This window comes from Condylostylus longicornis, unplaced genomic scaffold (genome assembly GCF_029603195.1).
Source record: "Condylostylus longicornis isolate FDR11 unplaced genomic scaffold, ASM2960319v2 ptg000040l, whole genome shotgun sequence".
In the NCBI taxonomy this organism is placed as follows: domain Eukaryota; kingdom Metazoa; phylum Arthropoda; class Insecta; order Diptera; family Dolichopodidae; genus Condylostylus; species Condylostylus longicornis.
This window is the reverse complement of record NW_026578009.1, coordinates 6,119,158-6,137,767: the sequence shown is the minus strand read 5'-3', so window position 1 is coordinate 6,137,767 and position 18,610 is coordinate 6,119,158. Positions and strand designations below refer to the sequence as shown.

General features: G+C 24.5%; 1 protein-coding gene across 3 annotated transcripts in view; it reads left to right on the top strand.

Moving 5' to 3' along the window:
* The window catches only part of LOC129609854 (A disintegrin and metalloproteinase with thrombospondin motifs 9-like), a 217,091-nt gene that overhangs the window by 42,343 nt on the left and 156,138 nt on the right, over nucleotides 1-18,610 (top strand). For all 3 annotated transcript variants that reach the window (XM_055521990.1, XM_055521992.1, XM_055521991.1), the window contains exon 2: nucleotides 6,845-7,292. In XM_055521990.1, coding sequence (XP_055377965.1) covers nucleotides 6,956-7,292 — 337 coding nt within the window. In that variant the 5' untranslated portion in view covers nucleotides 6,845-6,955. The remainder of the gene's footprint in view (nucleotides 1-6,844; nucleotides 7,293-18,610) is intronic.

The following is an 18,610-nucleotide window of genomic DNA, read 5'->3' as shown; positions in this document are numbered from 1 at the left end:
ATATCCACTGATCCAAATAGAACTATTCTAACTAGACCTATAATAAGAATTTTTCCTGCTTCAGTGAATGCTCAATAACCATGCACACCTACCTATAAATTATTGTACACCTAGCCTTAATAGAAATTCCACAAATATAAAAAAAAACTTTTATTGTAAATTGTTCAAGAGGCTTTAAAATATTGTATTTGTACTTGCGGAAGCTTACTTTCTGTAATATTATTTTAAAGTGATTTACATTAATAGGATATCTGAAAACTTTTAGTAATTGTTAACTTTAACAGCGTAATTTGCTATTGTTTTTGGTTACTAAAAAGAAAAAAATTTAAAAATTTTAAATAGTTTAATTAAAATAAAAAATGTTAATTTTTAGCAGGACCTATTAAGAAAATTATTTTAAAAAGTTGGCCTTTTACTTCATTATTAAACCGTCTTAATAAAGGTAAAGTTCTGAAAATTAAATTTCACTTCAATTGTACATAAGACTACTTTTTGAATCTTTTGCATATTTTATAAATACCAAAAAAAAAAATAACTCACGTGCTTTTTTAAAATTACGATGACTAATTGAACAAAATAAAATTTTTACTCTTTCATTAAGTTTCCAAAATTTTTGGGAAAAACTTTTTTAATAATAAGATTTACGCTCGTACAAAATTTTAAATATGTTCATTCAAAATTATAATTTTTATTAACGTGTGTACTTATACTTGGAATTTTTAATTTAAATTTTATTCTAATACCCACACGTAAGTAAGTGTTTCATAGCTTAATATTTGCGGTAAAGTGTGCCACAAATTTAAATATTTACATTCGAAAGTGTAAAAATTGTACAAAATTTTCAATACTTAATAATATATATATTTAAAGAATATTTTAAATAAGACAGTAGAGTGATTTTAGAGTTCTTATGTAAAGTGCTACTTAAGTGTTTTAAAAATTTTTTTGCTTTTTTTTAAATTTTACTTAAATTAATTTTTGATTAAACAAGTTATTTTATCTATAAGAAAAATACGTGCAAAAATATATATTTTATATTAATACGGTGACATACATGCTTTAATTGAGATATTGAAATACTTGAATAATATTTTTGAAGATCTTAATTGAAATTTATTGGAATTACTAAAAACCGTGAAAATTCTAATAATTTAAGTAAGCCTATATTTTATTATGGTCACATTTTAATTTGTTAATTGTGTATTATATTATTTTACTTTACTAAATTTTGATGTTTGATCTAAAACTAAAATTACTCAGTTAACTATGTAATCAAGGTACAAAATTCAAAACTCAATAGATTTCATAGTTTGGTATAGTGTTGCATCAACTAGGTTAATTGATTCGCAATACTAAAGAAGGGGAACCAATTTTTATCTTGTATAACATACTTATAACATTTTCAACTAGGTGCCCACTTATAATTTATTTTAAAATAACATTAACCTAATAGTTTAAATACAACGATAAGTAAACCTAGTTTCCTATACAAAATCATGTGAATCAGTTTAATAACAAAGTAAAAATAAAACAGTTGATTTTATTTAAACTGAAATCCTCATACTTCATATTTCATAAAATTTTTTTAAATAAAAACCTTATGTAGGGTTCACTTAGTTTACCAAAACATAAAGCATCTGTACGTGTGAAAGCTTTGCTTTCTCTTTTAATCATTTTGTTAAATCTTAATTTAAAGCCAGTAAAATAATTTTTATCTTTCATATTTGTCAATTGATCTTCGAATTTTAAATATAAATTAATTCAGATCATGCATTTTTATAATTTTTTTTTTTTGCTTATGTGTGTGTAATATTGTTCAGTATAAATAAGTAGTTACACATTGTAAATGGATTTTAATTATTTTTGTTGCTTTTATAACAAAATTATTAAAATTTTTACATTTATGTATTTAAGTATATAAATATTATGTTGTAAATAATTTATGTAGTCTGCAGCACTAATTTGCATCAATTAAGAAACCCAATTAATTATTAAAATATTCTCTCCTTGGTTGCACTTTAAGTCACCCGCTCACATAAATTTAAACGAAAATATTTTTATAGCTATATAGATGTAGGTTGGTTTATGATTTTTCTTACTATGAGATAAAGTAGATATCCACAATATTGTTGTATTATACAAACTAGACTTATTATGTATTACGAGTTTTACGAAAATTTTATTGAAATGTTGATTAGGTTTAAGTCTTTTTCAGTGTGAGAAAGAAAATTAAAGCTCAATAATTGGCATTCATTCTTATGATGAAAGTTGTTAATTGTAAAAATTTTGTTTGATCTAACTTGAAATTTTGTAATGAAATGATGCTCATATGTCGGGATGATTTTGTGTAATTTCTAATCAAATCAAATTTTAACTGCACAAGTTTTAAGTTAACATATGTACATAGTAAGTATATCTATTAAAAAATTATATTTGAAAAATTCATACTACATACATATATAATTAAACATCTAGTAGCTCTCTTATATCTAATACCTACTTGACTGTGGTAACTATTTTCCATTTTATGAAAAAATTCATTCTATCCACACTACGAATTCCCATTTCACTCAATTTTTTGTGATATTCTGTTCATGCTTGCATTTTAACTGCAAAACTCTTCAACTGCGCACCATAAAACATTTTTAACATAACATTTTTTTGCAGTTTGTTTAATAATCCAATTAATTCCACATTGCTTAATAATTTTAATAGCAGATTGTTTAAGAGTTCCAATCGGTTATTTAATATATCCAATAGCAAGTTGTTTAATAGCAGATTATTTAAAATGTCCAATAACAATTTTGTTTAATAGTTTTAATAGCAGCAAAGGTTGAAAATCTTAAATAAAAGCATGTCCAGATTAGCGCTGTAATATCTACTGTTTCACTTAATAAATCACACTTAATAAAGCACGCATTTGTACATATGTATGTATGGATGTTGTACTTTTATTTGATGACTTGCAAAATCGAAGCTTTCAATTTGTACCGTTTCTAGATGAAAAATGCTGAATAGTTATAAACTAAAAACCAACGCTACATAAATCCTTAGCATTTTGCTTTTATTATAAATTTTGAAACAATTTTCTCATAATTTTTAATATCACTCTTAATTTTTATTTTAATTTTTATTTTGATATATAATAATAATTGATGATCTTGCCCACTCTTCTTAAAGGCCTTTTTGAATTGAACGAAATAATTCTGTTTCTTTTTTTACTACATAATTTATACGAGGGCAGATTGATAGTTTCGTCTTATAAAAAAAAGTGGTGGTTCAATTTCAACTCGTTCCTTTTCACCTGTGTGGTGTATGTGCATATTTATATTATTCAAAAATTTTACGCATAAACTTTAAACTTAATAAAAAAATATTGGTTCTTTTAGTTTATTCATTTCAAGAAAGAATAGGAATATCGAAATACTCAACGACTATTTGATGGAATATTCAAAATTAGTGAAATAAACAATCCTAAACAGAATACATGGAAAACATTGACATTACAATATTGTCGCTCTGCATTCTACTACTTTTATTCTTCTTTTGAAATTAAATAAAAAGGGTGCGTTCACAATATTCCAACACAAATACAAAAAAGCACAAACAAGGTTTTGAATATACCGATTTACTGAATGTGAACCATGGAATGTTACATTAGTCATTAAAAAAATGCAAAAAATCTCTTTAAAATTTTAAGTGAACTCGGTGCGTAAACACCATGTATATATATGATATACTTATGACATTTTAACTTTTACAAATAATATAGGTGTGTATAACAATGTATAAGAGTCTTAACATTAAAAGGCAAGTTAAATTCTATCTTCGAAAAGAAAATACACAAAATCTACAAAAATTAAGGCAAAGTGGAGCTGGAGCACCAACAAAAAAGAAAACGAAGTTTGACGTATTCAGAATATTCTTTATTTGCAATGATTAATCGATAACGTCCATTGTTTGTCACAATTATATAAGAGTTATATAGCAATTGATTACCTAAAACTATGTGGTAAATTTTGTTATCGAACCGTAAACAAATGTCAAAATCCATACTCTGTAGCAAAGATTTTATTTATTTTAAATGCATACTTGTATTAAATGAAACTATTTTGTTGGAGCTTTAAAATGATTATTAGAACTATGGAGTTAAAAATCTTTTAAATTTGGGGGATTTAATTAAGAAATTATTTTAAAATTTCTGTTGTCAAAACTGGTTTGTGGCGTTTTTGACAAGCATTAAATAAAAGGGGTGCGTTCAGAATATCGCAACAGGAATAAAAACAAATAATAAAAATGATTTTTATATTCCAATGTTAATTTAACTATTTTGGAATGATCACAAAGGGGGCATTATTTAGAAAAATTTTTGTTTTGAAGATTTTACTTGGTTTAAAAATAAAATTGCTAATTAGTTTTTTTCAAAGTTGCGCATTTATTAAACTGTTTCAGTATATAGCTATATGTACTTGTATGTGAAAATAAAGAGAATAATAATTTTATATCATTTCGTAGGATCTGATTGTCCGCTAGAGTTAAAAATTAATTTTTTTTATATATTCTGACTTTTATTTTTACTTGTTAAATTAAACGTTTTGATGTGTCAATGTCACTTTATGACAGTGAATCACTTACTTCGTTTCGTTTCATTTTATTCTTGTTGAATTATTATAAAATGTCTGCATCGGAAAAGTTAATTTTAAAGTACATGCTACTTTTAATTAAAAAAAAAATACTAAATTGTGTATGTAAAATTAAAAATTTAATCCAGTGAAATGTAAAAGGAGTAAAATAAAATTAACACCCTTGAATCATGGAAATTTCAAGTGAAACCGGTCAAATAAGATTACATTTTTTGGATAATTTGCCAGCACAGCACAAAATTTAACGGTATATCGTTTGGCGTTCAAATGTGTACATGCACATGAATGTATATGGGCAGGTATGTACGTACATAAGAATTAAGAAGCCTTTTTCAGAGTTCAAAAAGTAACAGTAAAAAATTTTGTAAAGAAAAAAGACTATTCCAATTTATTCACGAACGCTAATAAAATAGGTGTACAAGTTACCTTTAATCAATTCAGTAGTAAGTAAGATGAGATATTGGGTAAACACTTTATTTTTTAAGAACAAAGTGAGCGTATGATTCCTGATTGCCTTGACAAAATGAGCAAATAATGAAATGAAAATGTTTGTTAATGAACATACAACTTCAAATAAAATTTTTTAAATTAATTAAGTTGCTTTATTTAATTTTAGGAGGCTGGAAGTAATAATTGTCATAGTCTAATTATTATAACTGCAACAAATAAATACAGTTTGTAAAACAGCTTTTCCAGTGACAAACTTAAAATTTAAAGTTCTCATATTTATAAAAGCCCAGGTTGAGCGATAAGAAATTCAACATCACCTGTGTAGCTGATCTTAATGCAATATTAGTTTGAATAATTAAAATAATTGTGCACAAACCCAACGATTATGTGTTTAGCATGATAAAAGCTTTCAAATTAAATTTATAAATAAATGTTAGTAAACCTGCTCTATAAAATTAAAATTTTGGGAAAGAAATATCTTAAAATCTTGTTTAATCATACACAAATATAAAGAAACATAGGTATCCATGTAAGTACAGGTATAAATCTAGCCATGTACATATGTACACCTGCAATTGAAAATGTTTAATTTTTGGAATCATATAAAGTAAATATACACTATAAAAATTTAATTCTATCTGTACATATTCACAAGTTAGATTTAGTATTTTGAATAAACTTATCTCATATTATGATTAAATGATACTTATGATTGGAATAAGTATCCAAATTTTGTACATTATTCTTTAATTATTTTTATACGATTTTATGTTACTAAGAATTAAATTTTAATTTTGAAAATCCATGTACACTGTATATACATAGGTACCTATGTATATGTATATGTAAATATAATAAATTTTGTTAGATAATACTTCTTTATTTTTGTCGGTTTAATCAGCTTGAGTCACTGCACCATTTAAATGATTATTCATTTAATGTGCACAAAATATTATGACGTATTCTTTTATTGGATATACATAATAAAATTTAATTATTATATTTTAAATGATTGTACATTAAAGAAGCGAATAAAAATAAATAGGTATCTACCTCAACAATGTAAAGAGAAAATTTTCTAAAATTTCATCTTTAATTTTAAAAGCAGAGGTGGTCGCATAATAAATTTTCACTGATTTTTTTCTTTTTTTGACAATATTTGTGTTCGTACAAGTTAATGTCTTGTACTTAATATTATTATAATAACATAAAAAAAATTTCAATATTCGATTATTGCTACATTAAAAGTTATAAATAAATTGAAATTTTGTGTGGGAATCTAAATAGCTTTTATTAAATTAATAAATATTTACACAAAAACAGTAGATATATACATAGAGTAAAAGTAGTTTGCCCAAAATTACTATATTTCTGTATTTTCAAGTAAAAGCGTCTCAGAATGACTTAAGAAAAATGTCTTAATGACTATATATTAATCATTGATTTATCTGCCACTGATATCTACCTTATTGATTTGAAATTATTAACCATTGAAAATAGATTGGAAATTTTTTATTTTTCGATCATTTGTTATATAATATCATCTTAGATTCTAGCGTTTATTCTATAAACATTGAAATATAATTCATAACATGATTGTTCTTTAAGAATAACTTTTCTTTTATAATTTTTTGGAATGTTTGCTTTAATTTAATTTATATAGGTATATATAATATATTTCTTTTACATAATTATTTACTCGGTATTTCATCTATTACTAATAAATTTTAATTTCTCTTTTTTAATTTCAGATCTAGTAAACTTAAACTGGAGATAATTTTAAACAATATTATTAATTTGATTTATAATATTTTAATAAAAATTAAAATTTTACCAAAAATAATTAATAAATTTCGGAAAAGATGACGACGCGTTGGAAACAAAAAGCCTCATGGGCTGCAATTGTTGCATTTTTTGGTTTATTATTATTTATAATTTTATTATGGTCAACATTACGTCAACATGGTGTTATGACAACGAATAGTACTAATATTAATATTAAAGATAAAATTATTAATTATAATAATAATGATCAAAATATAAATTTAAATAGATATAATAAATTTAATGTGAAATTTTCAAATGAAAGTGATGAAGAGTTTATTAAAAAAATGATTGAAGAAGAAAATAAAATTTATAGTGAAATTGAACCAATTAATAATTTTAATGAGGATAACAATATAAATTATAAAAATCAAAGTGAGTAAAATTTTTCCTTTTCTAATTTAATTGTTTTAATATAATATTTATATAATTTAGTTTTAATATTAATTTTTAGCAGGACACTTTGAACAAAATATGAAAAGAACTCCATTTTATGATTATAATAGCAAATTTTGCTAAAAATTTCTATAAAATACACTATGAGATTAAAACTCTCTTTTATTCTATTAGCCTCTTATTTACTCAATTTACGTTATTTAATCTGAAATAGTTAATTGAGTTCTTTAGTTGTTTTTAAGAAATTACTTTCAATAGCAAATAAAATTTTAACAAAACCATTTTTTGTATTTGAAATTTTTGAGTTACATTGCTTTAAATTACGTTATTTGTTTAAAAATTAAATTGAAATTTCAAAAGATTTAAACAAATAACTTTGGTGGAAAAATGTTTAATATAATGGGGATCAATGAATCAATCTGGTTTTGGCAGGGCTGCTAAATGTACGAAAAGCGAAACTAGATAGTAGAGTGTAAACATGGCGTAATATTACATCGTGACCACGTAAAAGATCTGTTTTACCCCTCCCCTTGCTCAAGATTCACCGCGCCCTTATGTACTCGAGCAACTTGTGAACGAAACTAAACATTTCCTTTTCCATTTTACATAATTCTTGAATCAAATACAGGAAACTTTTGTGTTATCAATTCTATAAGCAGTTAATAAATTTCTTTTTCAAGTTATCGAAACCAAAAAAAATTTTTTAATTCATTTTATAAATATTAAAATTTATAAGCTTAACATTTTTTACAAAAAAAAAATTTGCAACATTCCTACAAGAATGGAAGTTCATTTGCCTTGTTCGTTATTTAAAAACAAAAAAAAACACTTTTGACTGAAAACACAATCAAAATCACTTCCATTTGAATACAAATTAATTAGAATGTGATTTTAATCTAATTTTCAAGTCATTATAGTCAAAAAAAATTTTTTTTCTTATTAAATTTATTACGAGGATGCTTTTATTATCACGTTTCAAAATTTATTAACATGCACACATTCTATTCATACACATACTCTATAAAAATATATTTATATAAAGAGATGACCTTTTTCATGCACGAGATTCAAAATCTGAAACCAACCAGAACACACAAAAAAAATCAAATAGAGTAAACGAAAAGTTGAAAATAAAAAAAAATAAAAACGCGAAAACTAAAATTCTACAAAATTAAATTACTGCTGGTGAATTTGGTGTTAAATTAATAATGGTCACGCCATATTCGGTTAGACTGAATGTCTGGTATCAAATGACAAAACAGTTCATTTAATAAGAACACTCTTTTCTTCTACAAATAAAAAAAAAATGAAAATCAAAAGTTTTTTAACTTTTATTTTTATGCTTAATCAGTTCGTATATGTCAATTCAACAAAAATTGTTTTTGTTTTTAATTCATAAAACTAAAAGTGAGCAAAAAACAAAAATTAAATACTTATAACTTTAGCGCATACAGCATTTATACACATTCGCAAATGTATTATACATACATACATATATTATAATATAGTATGATATAAATGTTATAGATTTTTTTATATAATATTCGCACGTAATCCAAAATATTGAATTTTTATAAAAATTTCCATTGCTCTAGGAAAATGAAGATACAGTAATACCCCGCACTTACGTACCCTTTGGGACCGGAGCGTGTACGTAAAACAAAAATGTACGTAGAATGAATCTACTACTTTATTGATGAATAATATTTTTGAAACAAACTAAAACAATAAATATATAAATAAAAAGAAAAAGAGGCATATTATGTATGCAGTTTTATACTTTTATTTCATACGTTTTTATACTATATTTAACACTTAACGTGTATTAAAAAAAAAAAACAAAAAACAAATTCATATACATATATAAATATCAAACAAAACTGAAATATAAAACATAAGCTTCAAAATTCATCAATACATAATTTAAATATAAATAATATTGTAATTATTACGCGAGAGCTCAGAACACTGGAGCTTGGATTAGCCCCGGGAGAGAAATGTTTGAGAATGCCGCCAGACCAGTCCAAGTTACCTCCCTTTAATACCGCCATCATTCCCAAAGAGGAAGGAATGTTGATAACGAAAAGTATTTAAAGAGAATAAAGAGGGGAAGGGACGGCAGGAGGAAAAAGCTGAGCGAAGAAGATCTTTAATAAAACTATGACAAAAAAGAAGATAATTTTGGACAGCTTTCCTGAGGATAACAGTAATTCAAATTTAATTGCTCCATGATGTAGAGAATGATGTATCATCTTCATCTTCATAAGTGATGTAATCAACCGCTAAACGCTTTTTTGCTGGTGAGTCAGGAGATGTAGATGAGCTTATTGAAAAAGTTTTGCGACTTCCTGAAGTGGATGCCAAATTCCAATTTTCTTTTGAGCTAGGTGATATAGTTTTTGTAGTTTTGTTCTTATTCCACTTTACATAGATTTTGTTTTGACTTGTTTCTACATGCATTCACTCATAACAAAATTTAGGTTTCATAGAAATAATGTACAGACATACAAAAACACGTTGTTACAAGTGTACATTCTCAATTTGGTATACATAATTTTTTTTCCATAAATTTCAAAACCAGAAAAAATGTACTTGTACGTAAGTGTGAATCATTGTACGTATAATGGGCAATTGGGGACAAAAATGAGATGTACGTAAGTGCGAGGGTACGTAAAACGAGCGTACGTAACACGGGGTATTACTGTATTTACTTATATACATAAGCACATTTCACTTCATACACAAATAGGGCTGCTCATTCTAATAAAAAATTTGCCACCTGTCGTAATACTTAGAGCACAACTATGTACATTCTTTTCTGAATTACTGGAATAAAACCGAATTTTTTTTGAAGGAATTTTCCAAGACTTGTCAACCAGTATCTGGCTTTATGAGTCATAGGTGGGCTGATCTTCTTTTTCAAAAGCACTAAGAGATTGGGGTTCATTGAATATTAGACTGTAGGGACATTAATCATATAAGTAACATTTAATTTTAGAAAAAATTTTAGAATAATTGGTACATTCTTTTTATAAAAAATGTATAAGGGTACATATTTATTCCGTTAGGAGGGTTATATTTTTTATCCTATGTAAGGGGTCTTCGTAAAATCATCGTTCAAATTACAAACTAACCCGTGAGTGGTTTCGCGACTGGAAAAAACGTATATAATTTAAATTTTTTTTGTAAAATTATTGGTTTTTTACAAATCTTACAAAATTCTTGTTGTACTCAAAATTTGGTAATTATTTCTAAGAATGTCTAAAAATATAATATATGTAAATAAACTCTAATAAACGATTTAAAGTCTTAAGTACTGTAAAACTATTAAGTTGCAATTATCATATTGCCTGCTACTAGTAATACGAGTAAAATGACAATTTTAAAATTTCAGATCTTAACTTTCAATCTTTAAAATTAGATGTATGTACTTAGCATTTTTATTCTACTAGGCTAGAAGTTAATTACCTCACAATTAATGTACATATTTTTTGTTTGACCTTCTGTAATATTCAAACTGAATATTGTAAGATCATTATAAATAGTTATTAATTTCATGGCATTATAATTTTTTTTTTAAAAGTGCATGCTTAATTTTAAACAAAAATAAAATTGATCAATTTAAAATGAAAAAGATAAACTTTAATAACCTATACGTTTCTAGACTTTCCAAAATTACTTTGAAACAAAATTCTATTAAAATTCCTATTAATTTTTTTTTCCTTTTTCTTTTTATAAAAGATATTTTTAGGAAATTTGAAACAATACTTCTAAATCTCATTTTTGAAATTATTTTGAGTCCCCAATATAATATGTAACGTTATAATTATTTGTACGTATGTATGTAATAATAATCAACATTAATAGATAATTTCATCTTCATTTATTTCTTTACTCCGTAATCGTTGATTCTTTGAACTTTTATATGACCCAACTTATAATGTATACAAGTTTCAATTGTGCTTAAGCTTATAAAATTAAAAAAAAAAAAAACAAAAAAATGTTCAAACCATTTTTTAAATTTAATAAAAATCTGCAAAATTTTCAAAATATTATTAAAAATAATAATAACAATTTATAAATAACTGTATTGTATATAAATAAGTATGTATAACAATTGTATGTGTGTGTATAATATACATACAACAAAAAAGCATAACTCTAAAATCGTGCTCAATTATTCAAAAATCTTAAATCGCGTGTTCATCAAATGGCGCTTAAAAAATCTCCATAATTATGTACACTATAAAACAATGTTGTTATACAATATGCAAGTATGTGAGTTTATATACAAGTTAATAATTTTTGATACATACATGCATACAAAATCTGTATTTTTTAATTTACTTTTGCTAACTCATATTGCCTTTCAGTACAGAACACTTGAATAAAGTACAAGAAAAAGCTTAACACTTAGCTCTATTAAATCTATTTCTGTACTCATTTTACTTTGCATTTAATATAACAACAACAATAATTTATGAATTTTAATAACATATGCACATAAATACATATGTATATATAATATGTATATGTACATATTTTAAAGTCGCTAAACGTGCAATATATATGTATGTATATACATTTATATTGATTTAGTCATACAGTTTTTTAATAATGTTAATATAAATTAATCTTAACAGAGTAAAGGAGAAAAAGTTATTAGAAAACGTCGTTGCTTTTAACTGATCTGATCGCGGAAGCTGATAAAATAATTTAAAAAAAATATAAAATAAATAAAAAAAAATTAAAACAAAAATAAATTTAAAATAGACAAACGATTAAGAATTTTAATTCTGAAATGAGCAAACGCATACTCATATGGGATTTTTATAAAGTAGAAAAACTGAGTCGTTTAGAAAAAATTTAATATAGTTGGCGGGAAAATGTTTCGTCATTTTAGTCCAAATCAGATTTCGCTAAGTTAATAATTTTAGTTTTGAAAAAACCACATTTGAAATTTTTTCGTTAAATGCAATTTCATTTGACAATTTTTGATTTTATGCTTTTAAAACTAAAAAATTCTCTCAAATATTGTTGCATTCATCGGGAATGAGTTTTGGCATCATAAAATAGATTTGAAAATAGGTTGATTTGAAATACTAAACAGAGACTTGGCAAAAAGTGACTTGAAGCGTTCTTGGATGTTAACTGACGTTAATTGTATACATTAATCAATTTATTTTTCTTTTCAATACAGTTTTTTTATATTTTTATTCATAAATTCAGAACCTAATGAAATAACCTCATCAAATTTTAAGAAAATGAATTTTAAATAAGAAGAAATTCGAATTTTGAATAAAATAGATGATTAGCAAATTTGACTTAAATAGTTATTGCTTTTAAAGGCGAAAATTCCTCAAATTAGCCGTTGCCCCGATAAATTTAATGTACCAAATTCATTTAAACGATGTTTAGCATTTCACCTCTCAAATTTTAAAATATATAGTCCACATTGAATAGAATATTCCAACACAGTACTTTTTCTTGAAGAATATCAAAAAAAATTTTAGAAAGAAAGAGAAAGGCGTGTTTGCAAATACTACCCCAAAATATATTAACGTATAAAATTTCATTAGAATATATATGAGCACTTTTTACCGCAAGCAGTGTTAAATTTTCTATTAACAGGATACAGAATCACTGACAGGGTTTTTTTAATTTAATACTTTTTATTACATTGTGTTCGTTCAACCCATTTGCCCAATAAAATTCATGTGCATTTACTTAGCGTACGATAATTACGAGAATCTAATTAAATGAATACTTATTTAAAATTAAAGAAAAAAAAAAGTCTTTTTAATTATTCTAAAGTAATAAAAATCTTATCAACTTAATGGCGCTAAGCATCTCTGATTAATATTAACCTTTATAATTTTTATATTATGTTTCATTTGATTTGGGTAATCAGTTTTAATAGTAAGGAACTGTTATTGTAAATTTGTGCATAATTAAAAAAAAAAAAAACAAAATTAAAAACATTAGATTAATATTCCTGGATCACTTCATACCATGAAATTCATACAAAACAAGAAAAGTTTTTGATAAGAACATTGTATGCTTGATATGACAGATATTTGTTTATATATATACACTTTATACGTTAAGTGCTCATTACGTTTTAAATTCTTAAATTATGATGCCGAACATAATTTTTGGCTGTTTTCCAAAGAAATTGAAAAAAAAACGTGCATGTGTTCACTCTGATCGTCTGTTCGTGTGTCTGCTTGTAATATTTCCATCCCCTTGAAAATAGAAAGCTAAAATTTTATACAAATAGATCTTTATTGGAAACTTATTTGCCTAAACGAAAATTATTATTTAGATCTATCTCCGGCTACTAAAAATTATAGCCACTGAAAGTCTTAAAAATTATATTTTTTGACTTTTTATTTATATTTTTTGACACAATAATTTTTTTTAAAATCTGCCAATACAGGAAGCGGTTCGATTCATGACTATTGAAATTAATTGTTATCTTAAACCCATTTTTTTTCGAATTTTTCATATAATTTTCCTTTTAGACTTTAAGATGTAGAAATCTGAAATTGCAAATTTAAGAAATTAATAGCTTTTGGAATAATTTTTCTACCCCCTCTCAAATTATTGTCTATTGAAATTTGTAAAATTTTAATACTTGGCGTCTTATATTTTCAAAAATTTAAGTCTTTTCAAATTTATATAGAAACAAAAAGCTAACGGTAAATGCAATGTCATCATAAATTACTTACAATTACTTATCTCAAATCACACCGTCAACCCTTGAATTCGACCGACCGCATTTCTAAATTTTTCTTTTTTTTTTTTTTTGTTTATCCTAAAAGTATGCAATCATTTGATGAATTTTGGTATATGAATGAAAATATTTATTTAAATAACTTGTAGATTGTTTTTTTTTTTAAGTTTTTGTTTGTTTAAAGGAAAAATGCTTCATTACGAACCATTGGTTTGATTCGAATTTATTTAATTCAAACATAGATTTTGCAACTCTTATCGAATTTATTGTTTATATACTACTGGAGAATCAGAAAAGCAACTCATTTTCTCTGATTTTCGAACCAACAAAATAGCGTGGTAAAATAAATGTCTCATGAGGAGATTAAAATTAAAAAAACAAAAAATGTGACGATTAAAATTAAAAAATACCAAAACCTATTGAATTTTCGAAGGCAACTTTAAGATATTGTCTACTTAAATTTTGATATATGCACTTAAATTTGACTTACAAAAATTTAAAAGTGCATTCATCGGGAATGAGTTTTGGCATCATAAAATAGATTTGAAAATAGGTTGATTTGAAATATTACCCAGAGATTTTGGAAAAAGTGACGTGGAACGTTCTGGAAAATAAATTACTAAGTTGGAATTTTTAAAATTGCATATAAAATTTAAAATTGTAAGTAATTCAAAATAAATTCATCGGGATTTGCAAAACATAAGGAGAATTTCTAAAAATAAATTAAAAATACTAAATATAAATAAAAAATTTATTTTAAATATTCAAAAATCAATTTTACGACCATTTGACTTTTAACACTTAAACGCTTTTATTGCTTATTAAACAAAACAAACAAGATTTTTAGATTTTTGACTTAAAATATTTTCATTTGTTTCTATTGAAAAGCGCTAGCAAATAGTAACTAGGATATTTTTATAACATTATAAAAAATGTTCAAAATTTAAAATATTGCTGTAAAAAATTCAATATTATTGTTTTGTTCCATAATTTATTTTTAAACAAAAGGAAAAAATATTTATTTGTTTTTACGTTTACTTGTTGTATTTTTGTTTATAAACAAAAATTAAGTAATTCAAAACATAAGTGTTCGTTTGTGTGTATATGTGTGTATAATTGTACTACCATATTTTATGATTTTGCTTTCATTTTATATGGAAATTCACAATAGAAATGGAAAACATTAAAATTTTATTATTAGATTTTGCATAGAAATAAATAATTGTTTTCTAAATAACCTCTAAATGGAACATTAAACAAATTGCCAAGTAAAAATGAGTAATTTTTGATTTTGAATTTAAATTGTATATAGAAAAGTAATTTATGTATCGAAAGTCGAAAATGTTAAAATCTTGTACAAATGCCTTGTAATGAACACTTTTGTAATGAACAAACACGAGTTTCAAATTGCAAATTTAGAGAATATTTAATTCAGAGAATATTAACATTGGCTGTGTTCCTTTAAAGGGTATATATTCAATTCTAAGTGTATAACACTTAGTATTAACATAAGTATTAACATTTCTAGTTATAAGTTTCTAGAGCAATACTTATAAGGATTTTCCGTTAGATGGCTTAGTGGCAAATTCTTATTATTTTGGTGCAATAGATCTTAAAAATGTATATAGAAAAATGTTTCATTAGCAAATATTCCCGGAATTAGAGGAAACAAGTCTAAATTTTTTATTTTTACACAAAAATAAATTTTAAAATTTTCATACATTTTCAATATCGTGCTCGTATAGCCAATTGTAAATTTTACCATTTTAATTTAATAACTTGAATTTAAACCAATACCAAACGTATATTAAAATTTTTATTGGGGTAATAGTCCAACTACTAACTACTAATTCTAATTATTAATCTAAGTCAACTAAAATATCATTTAATTTTTAAATGAACATATTTTTTAATTTTCATTTGATTTTCTTGTTCTAATGCCTAAGGTTGATAAAATAAATAAAAAGCTATTCAAAATTTCCTCAAAAACATTATTTTCAATGGCATAATTATACATAATCCCCTTTGTTTCGGATATATAGCAAGCTACCCGGTAGCATAATCTAATTGGTTGTTTAACATTAAAATGCTAATAAAAATCAAATCATCATTGAATTCCAACAATGCATTCATTTCCTATCCCAACTAAAATTCCATTATCTATACTCCAAAAATATTTGTTCATCCAGCCTTCTAAAGCGACCTGAACAACATACATATGTAAATACATACGTAGATGTAAACGCTTCGAACAAAAAAAATTTATTTTCCCTTCTTTCTTTCTAAATTTCGGAGTATTTATTATTATTTCTTTTTTTTGGGTCATCAGCAAAACTATAGGCCATTCCAAATTCTACTCAAAATATTCTAAAAATATCTTCCTTTTTTTTTGTTAAAATATCAGGTTATTATTAAAAAAAAAAAAAAAGTAAATATTCAAGAAGGAACCAAAAGTATGAGAAAAAAAAACTCATTCGAGAATATTTTGTAAAAGTTCAAAAATAATTTATTTCTATCATTTTACATATAAAAATTCTTCACATCATAAAATATGTTATACTAATGTAAAATATAAGATTACTAACAAAAATATACATAAATACGAAAATATATGAGTTCGACCTTGGCTAAACACACATTTTAAAGCGTTTATAAAATATAATAGCAAAGAGGAATTACGAAATTAGCATGTGTTTGTGTGCGCACATAAATTCATACATACATAAATCGTAAACGCGCTTAAAGGCAATAAAACAGAGAGAAAAGAAAAAAAATATAAAAAAACCAAATAGAACATAAGATGAAATGAGAGATAAAGTAATCAGAAGCAAACAAAAATATAAAGAAGAATAAAAAAAAGAAAAGAAAAAATAAACGTTTGACGTTAGCTGTTAGCATAAGCATAGATCTGTGGTCAAGAAAAATATCAGCTTAAATTGAATTTTAGAACGGATCAAATTACATCAATGAATTTTTTATTATTAACCAAGAATTTATTACCATCTTTATGTGTAGTCTACTAAAATGCAATTTTGGCTTCAATTTCTATCCTCAATATATATATACATAGAACTATAAGTTTTGTGTTATACAGGTTCAAAATTTATTTTAATTATTAATTAATAACTTAATGTTAAACCAAACATCATCATAGATATTTGAAATCACGGAACATAATGGTAGATGTCGTAAATATGGAACATTACAAATCCCGATTAATTTCGAAAGTATGTTCTGTAATTGTACAAATAAATACAGAATTTCATTAGATTTTTTTGGTTTTATATGATTAAACTAAAATCGGGAGTATCACACTTTCGGCCTACATGTTTTAATTTATTTTGATTTATGATAAAGTTTGCCTTTCATTTGAAATAGAGAAAACTTGAAACATAAATATTAATTAACAACTTTTCGAGTTATTTGCCCGTTATACTGTGTCAATCATATCAAATATGTATAAGTTGATGGCATTAAACTATTCGTCAAAATTTTATCGCAGTTACTAATCCCTCTGTAATTTTTAAAATAGCGTAAATACTTAGTTGCCTAAATTTTTACTTAGTTATGTGTTTAAAATTTGATGGTCTTGCTATTCTGAAGAATTCTTAATATTATGCTTGAGAGTTATAGACTTTGAAAGTCAATTTTCCGGAAATGTTTTCTCTTTTCAACTTTTACATTAAACTTAAACTTACAGAGCAAACTTAAATAATCGACTACTTGAAGGAGATCAAGTTTACTATAATTTTTCATATGTCTGAGCCCAATCTTTTACTCAATTTTAGCAACATTATTGGGTCCCAAACATTAACTGTCTACTTATTTAACAATATGTAGTTATTAATATTTGTCCAAATTTACCGTTTACCCCCGATTCACAAATATTATGCGTGTACATTAAAAATTTTATAACCGAAACAAGTACGTATGTATAAAATTTCGATATAAAGTAAACATCGTTAATTATACATAAAATTTTTAATTCATATACTGTATGTATGAATGTTTTTTATTTATATACAAAATTAAATTTTTAGAAAATTTCAAAATTACATAATTTCAAATAAATTAAAAGAGCAAAAAAAAAAATGTACTTAAACATAATTGAAAATAAAAAAAAAAAATTTTTGCAATAAATCTTAAGTCGACAGTTTTAATTTTGTATAGAAGTATACATAGAACTGACATTAAGAAGCTTCTAGCATTTCAGTAAATAATGATAATCTCTTTAACAAAAAAAAAATATTAGAGAAGAAAAAAAGGGATTTTAAAAATCTTAATCCGGAAGCTTTCTTACTCATTTACAACACTGACATCATTGTATATACACTAAAAAGAACATTGAAAATCAAAGTGTCCAAGTTACCTCAACATTAAATTGAATTTTTTTTTGCTACTTAGCAAATATGAGCAGCTCAGAACTACGTAACATACACACTTCTATTGTACTTAAATATATTAGTTTCTTATGTAAGATACAATAAATGCTACAAGGCAAAAGAAAAGTGTACCTTGCAATACATGGGTGTAGAACAATGTTAAAAGAAGTGGAATCAAG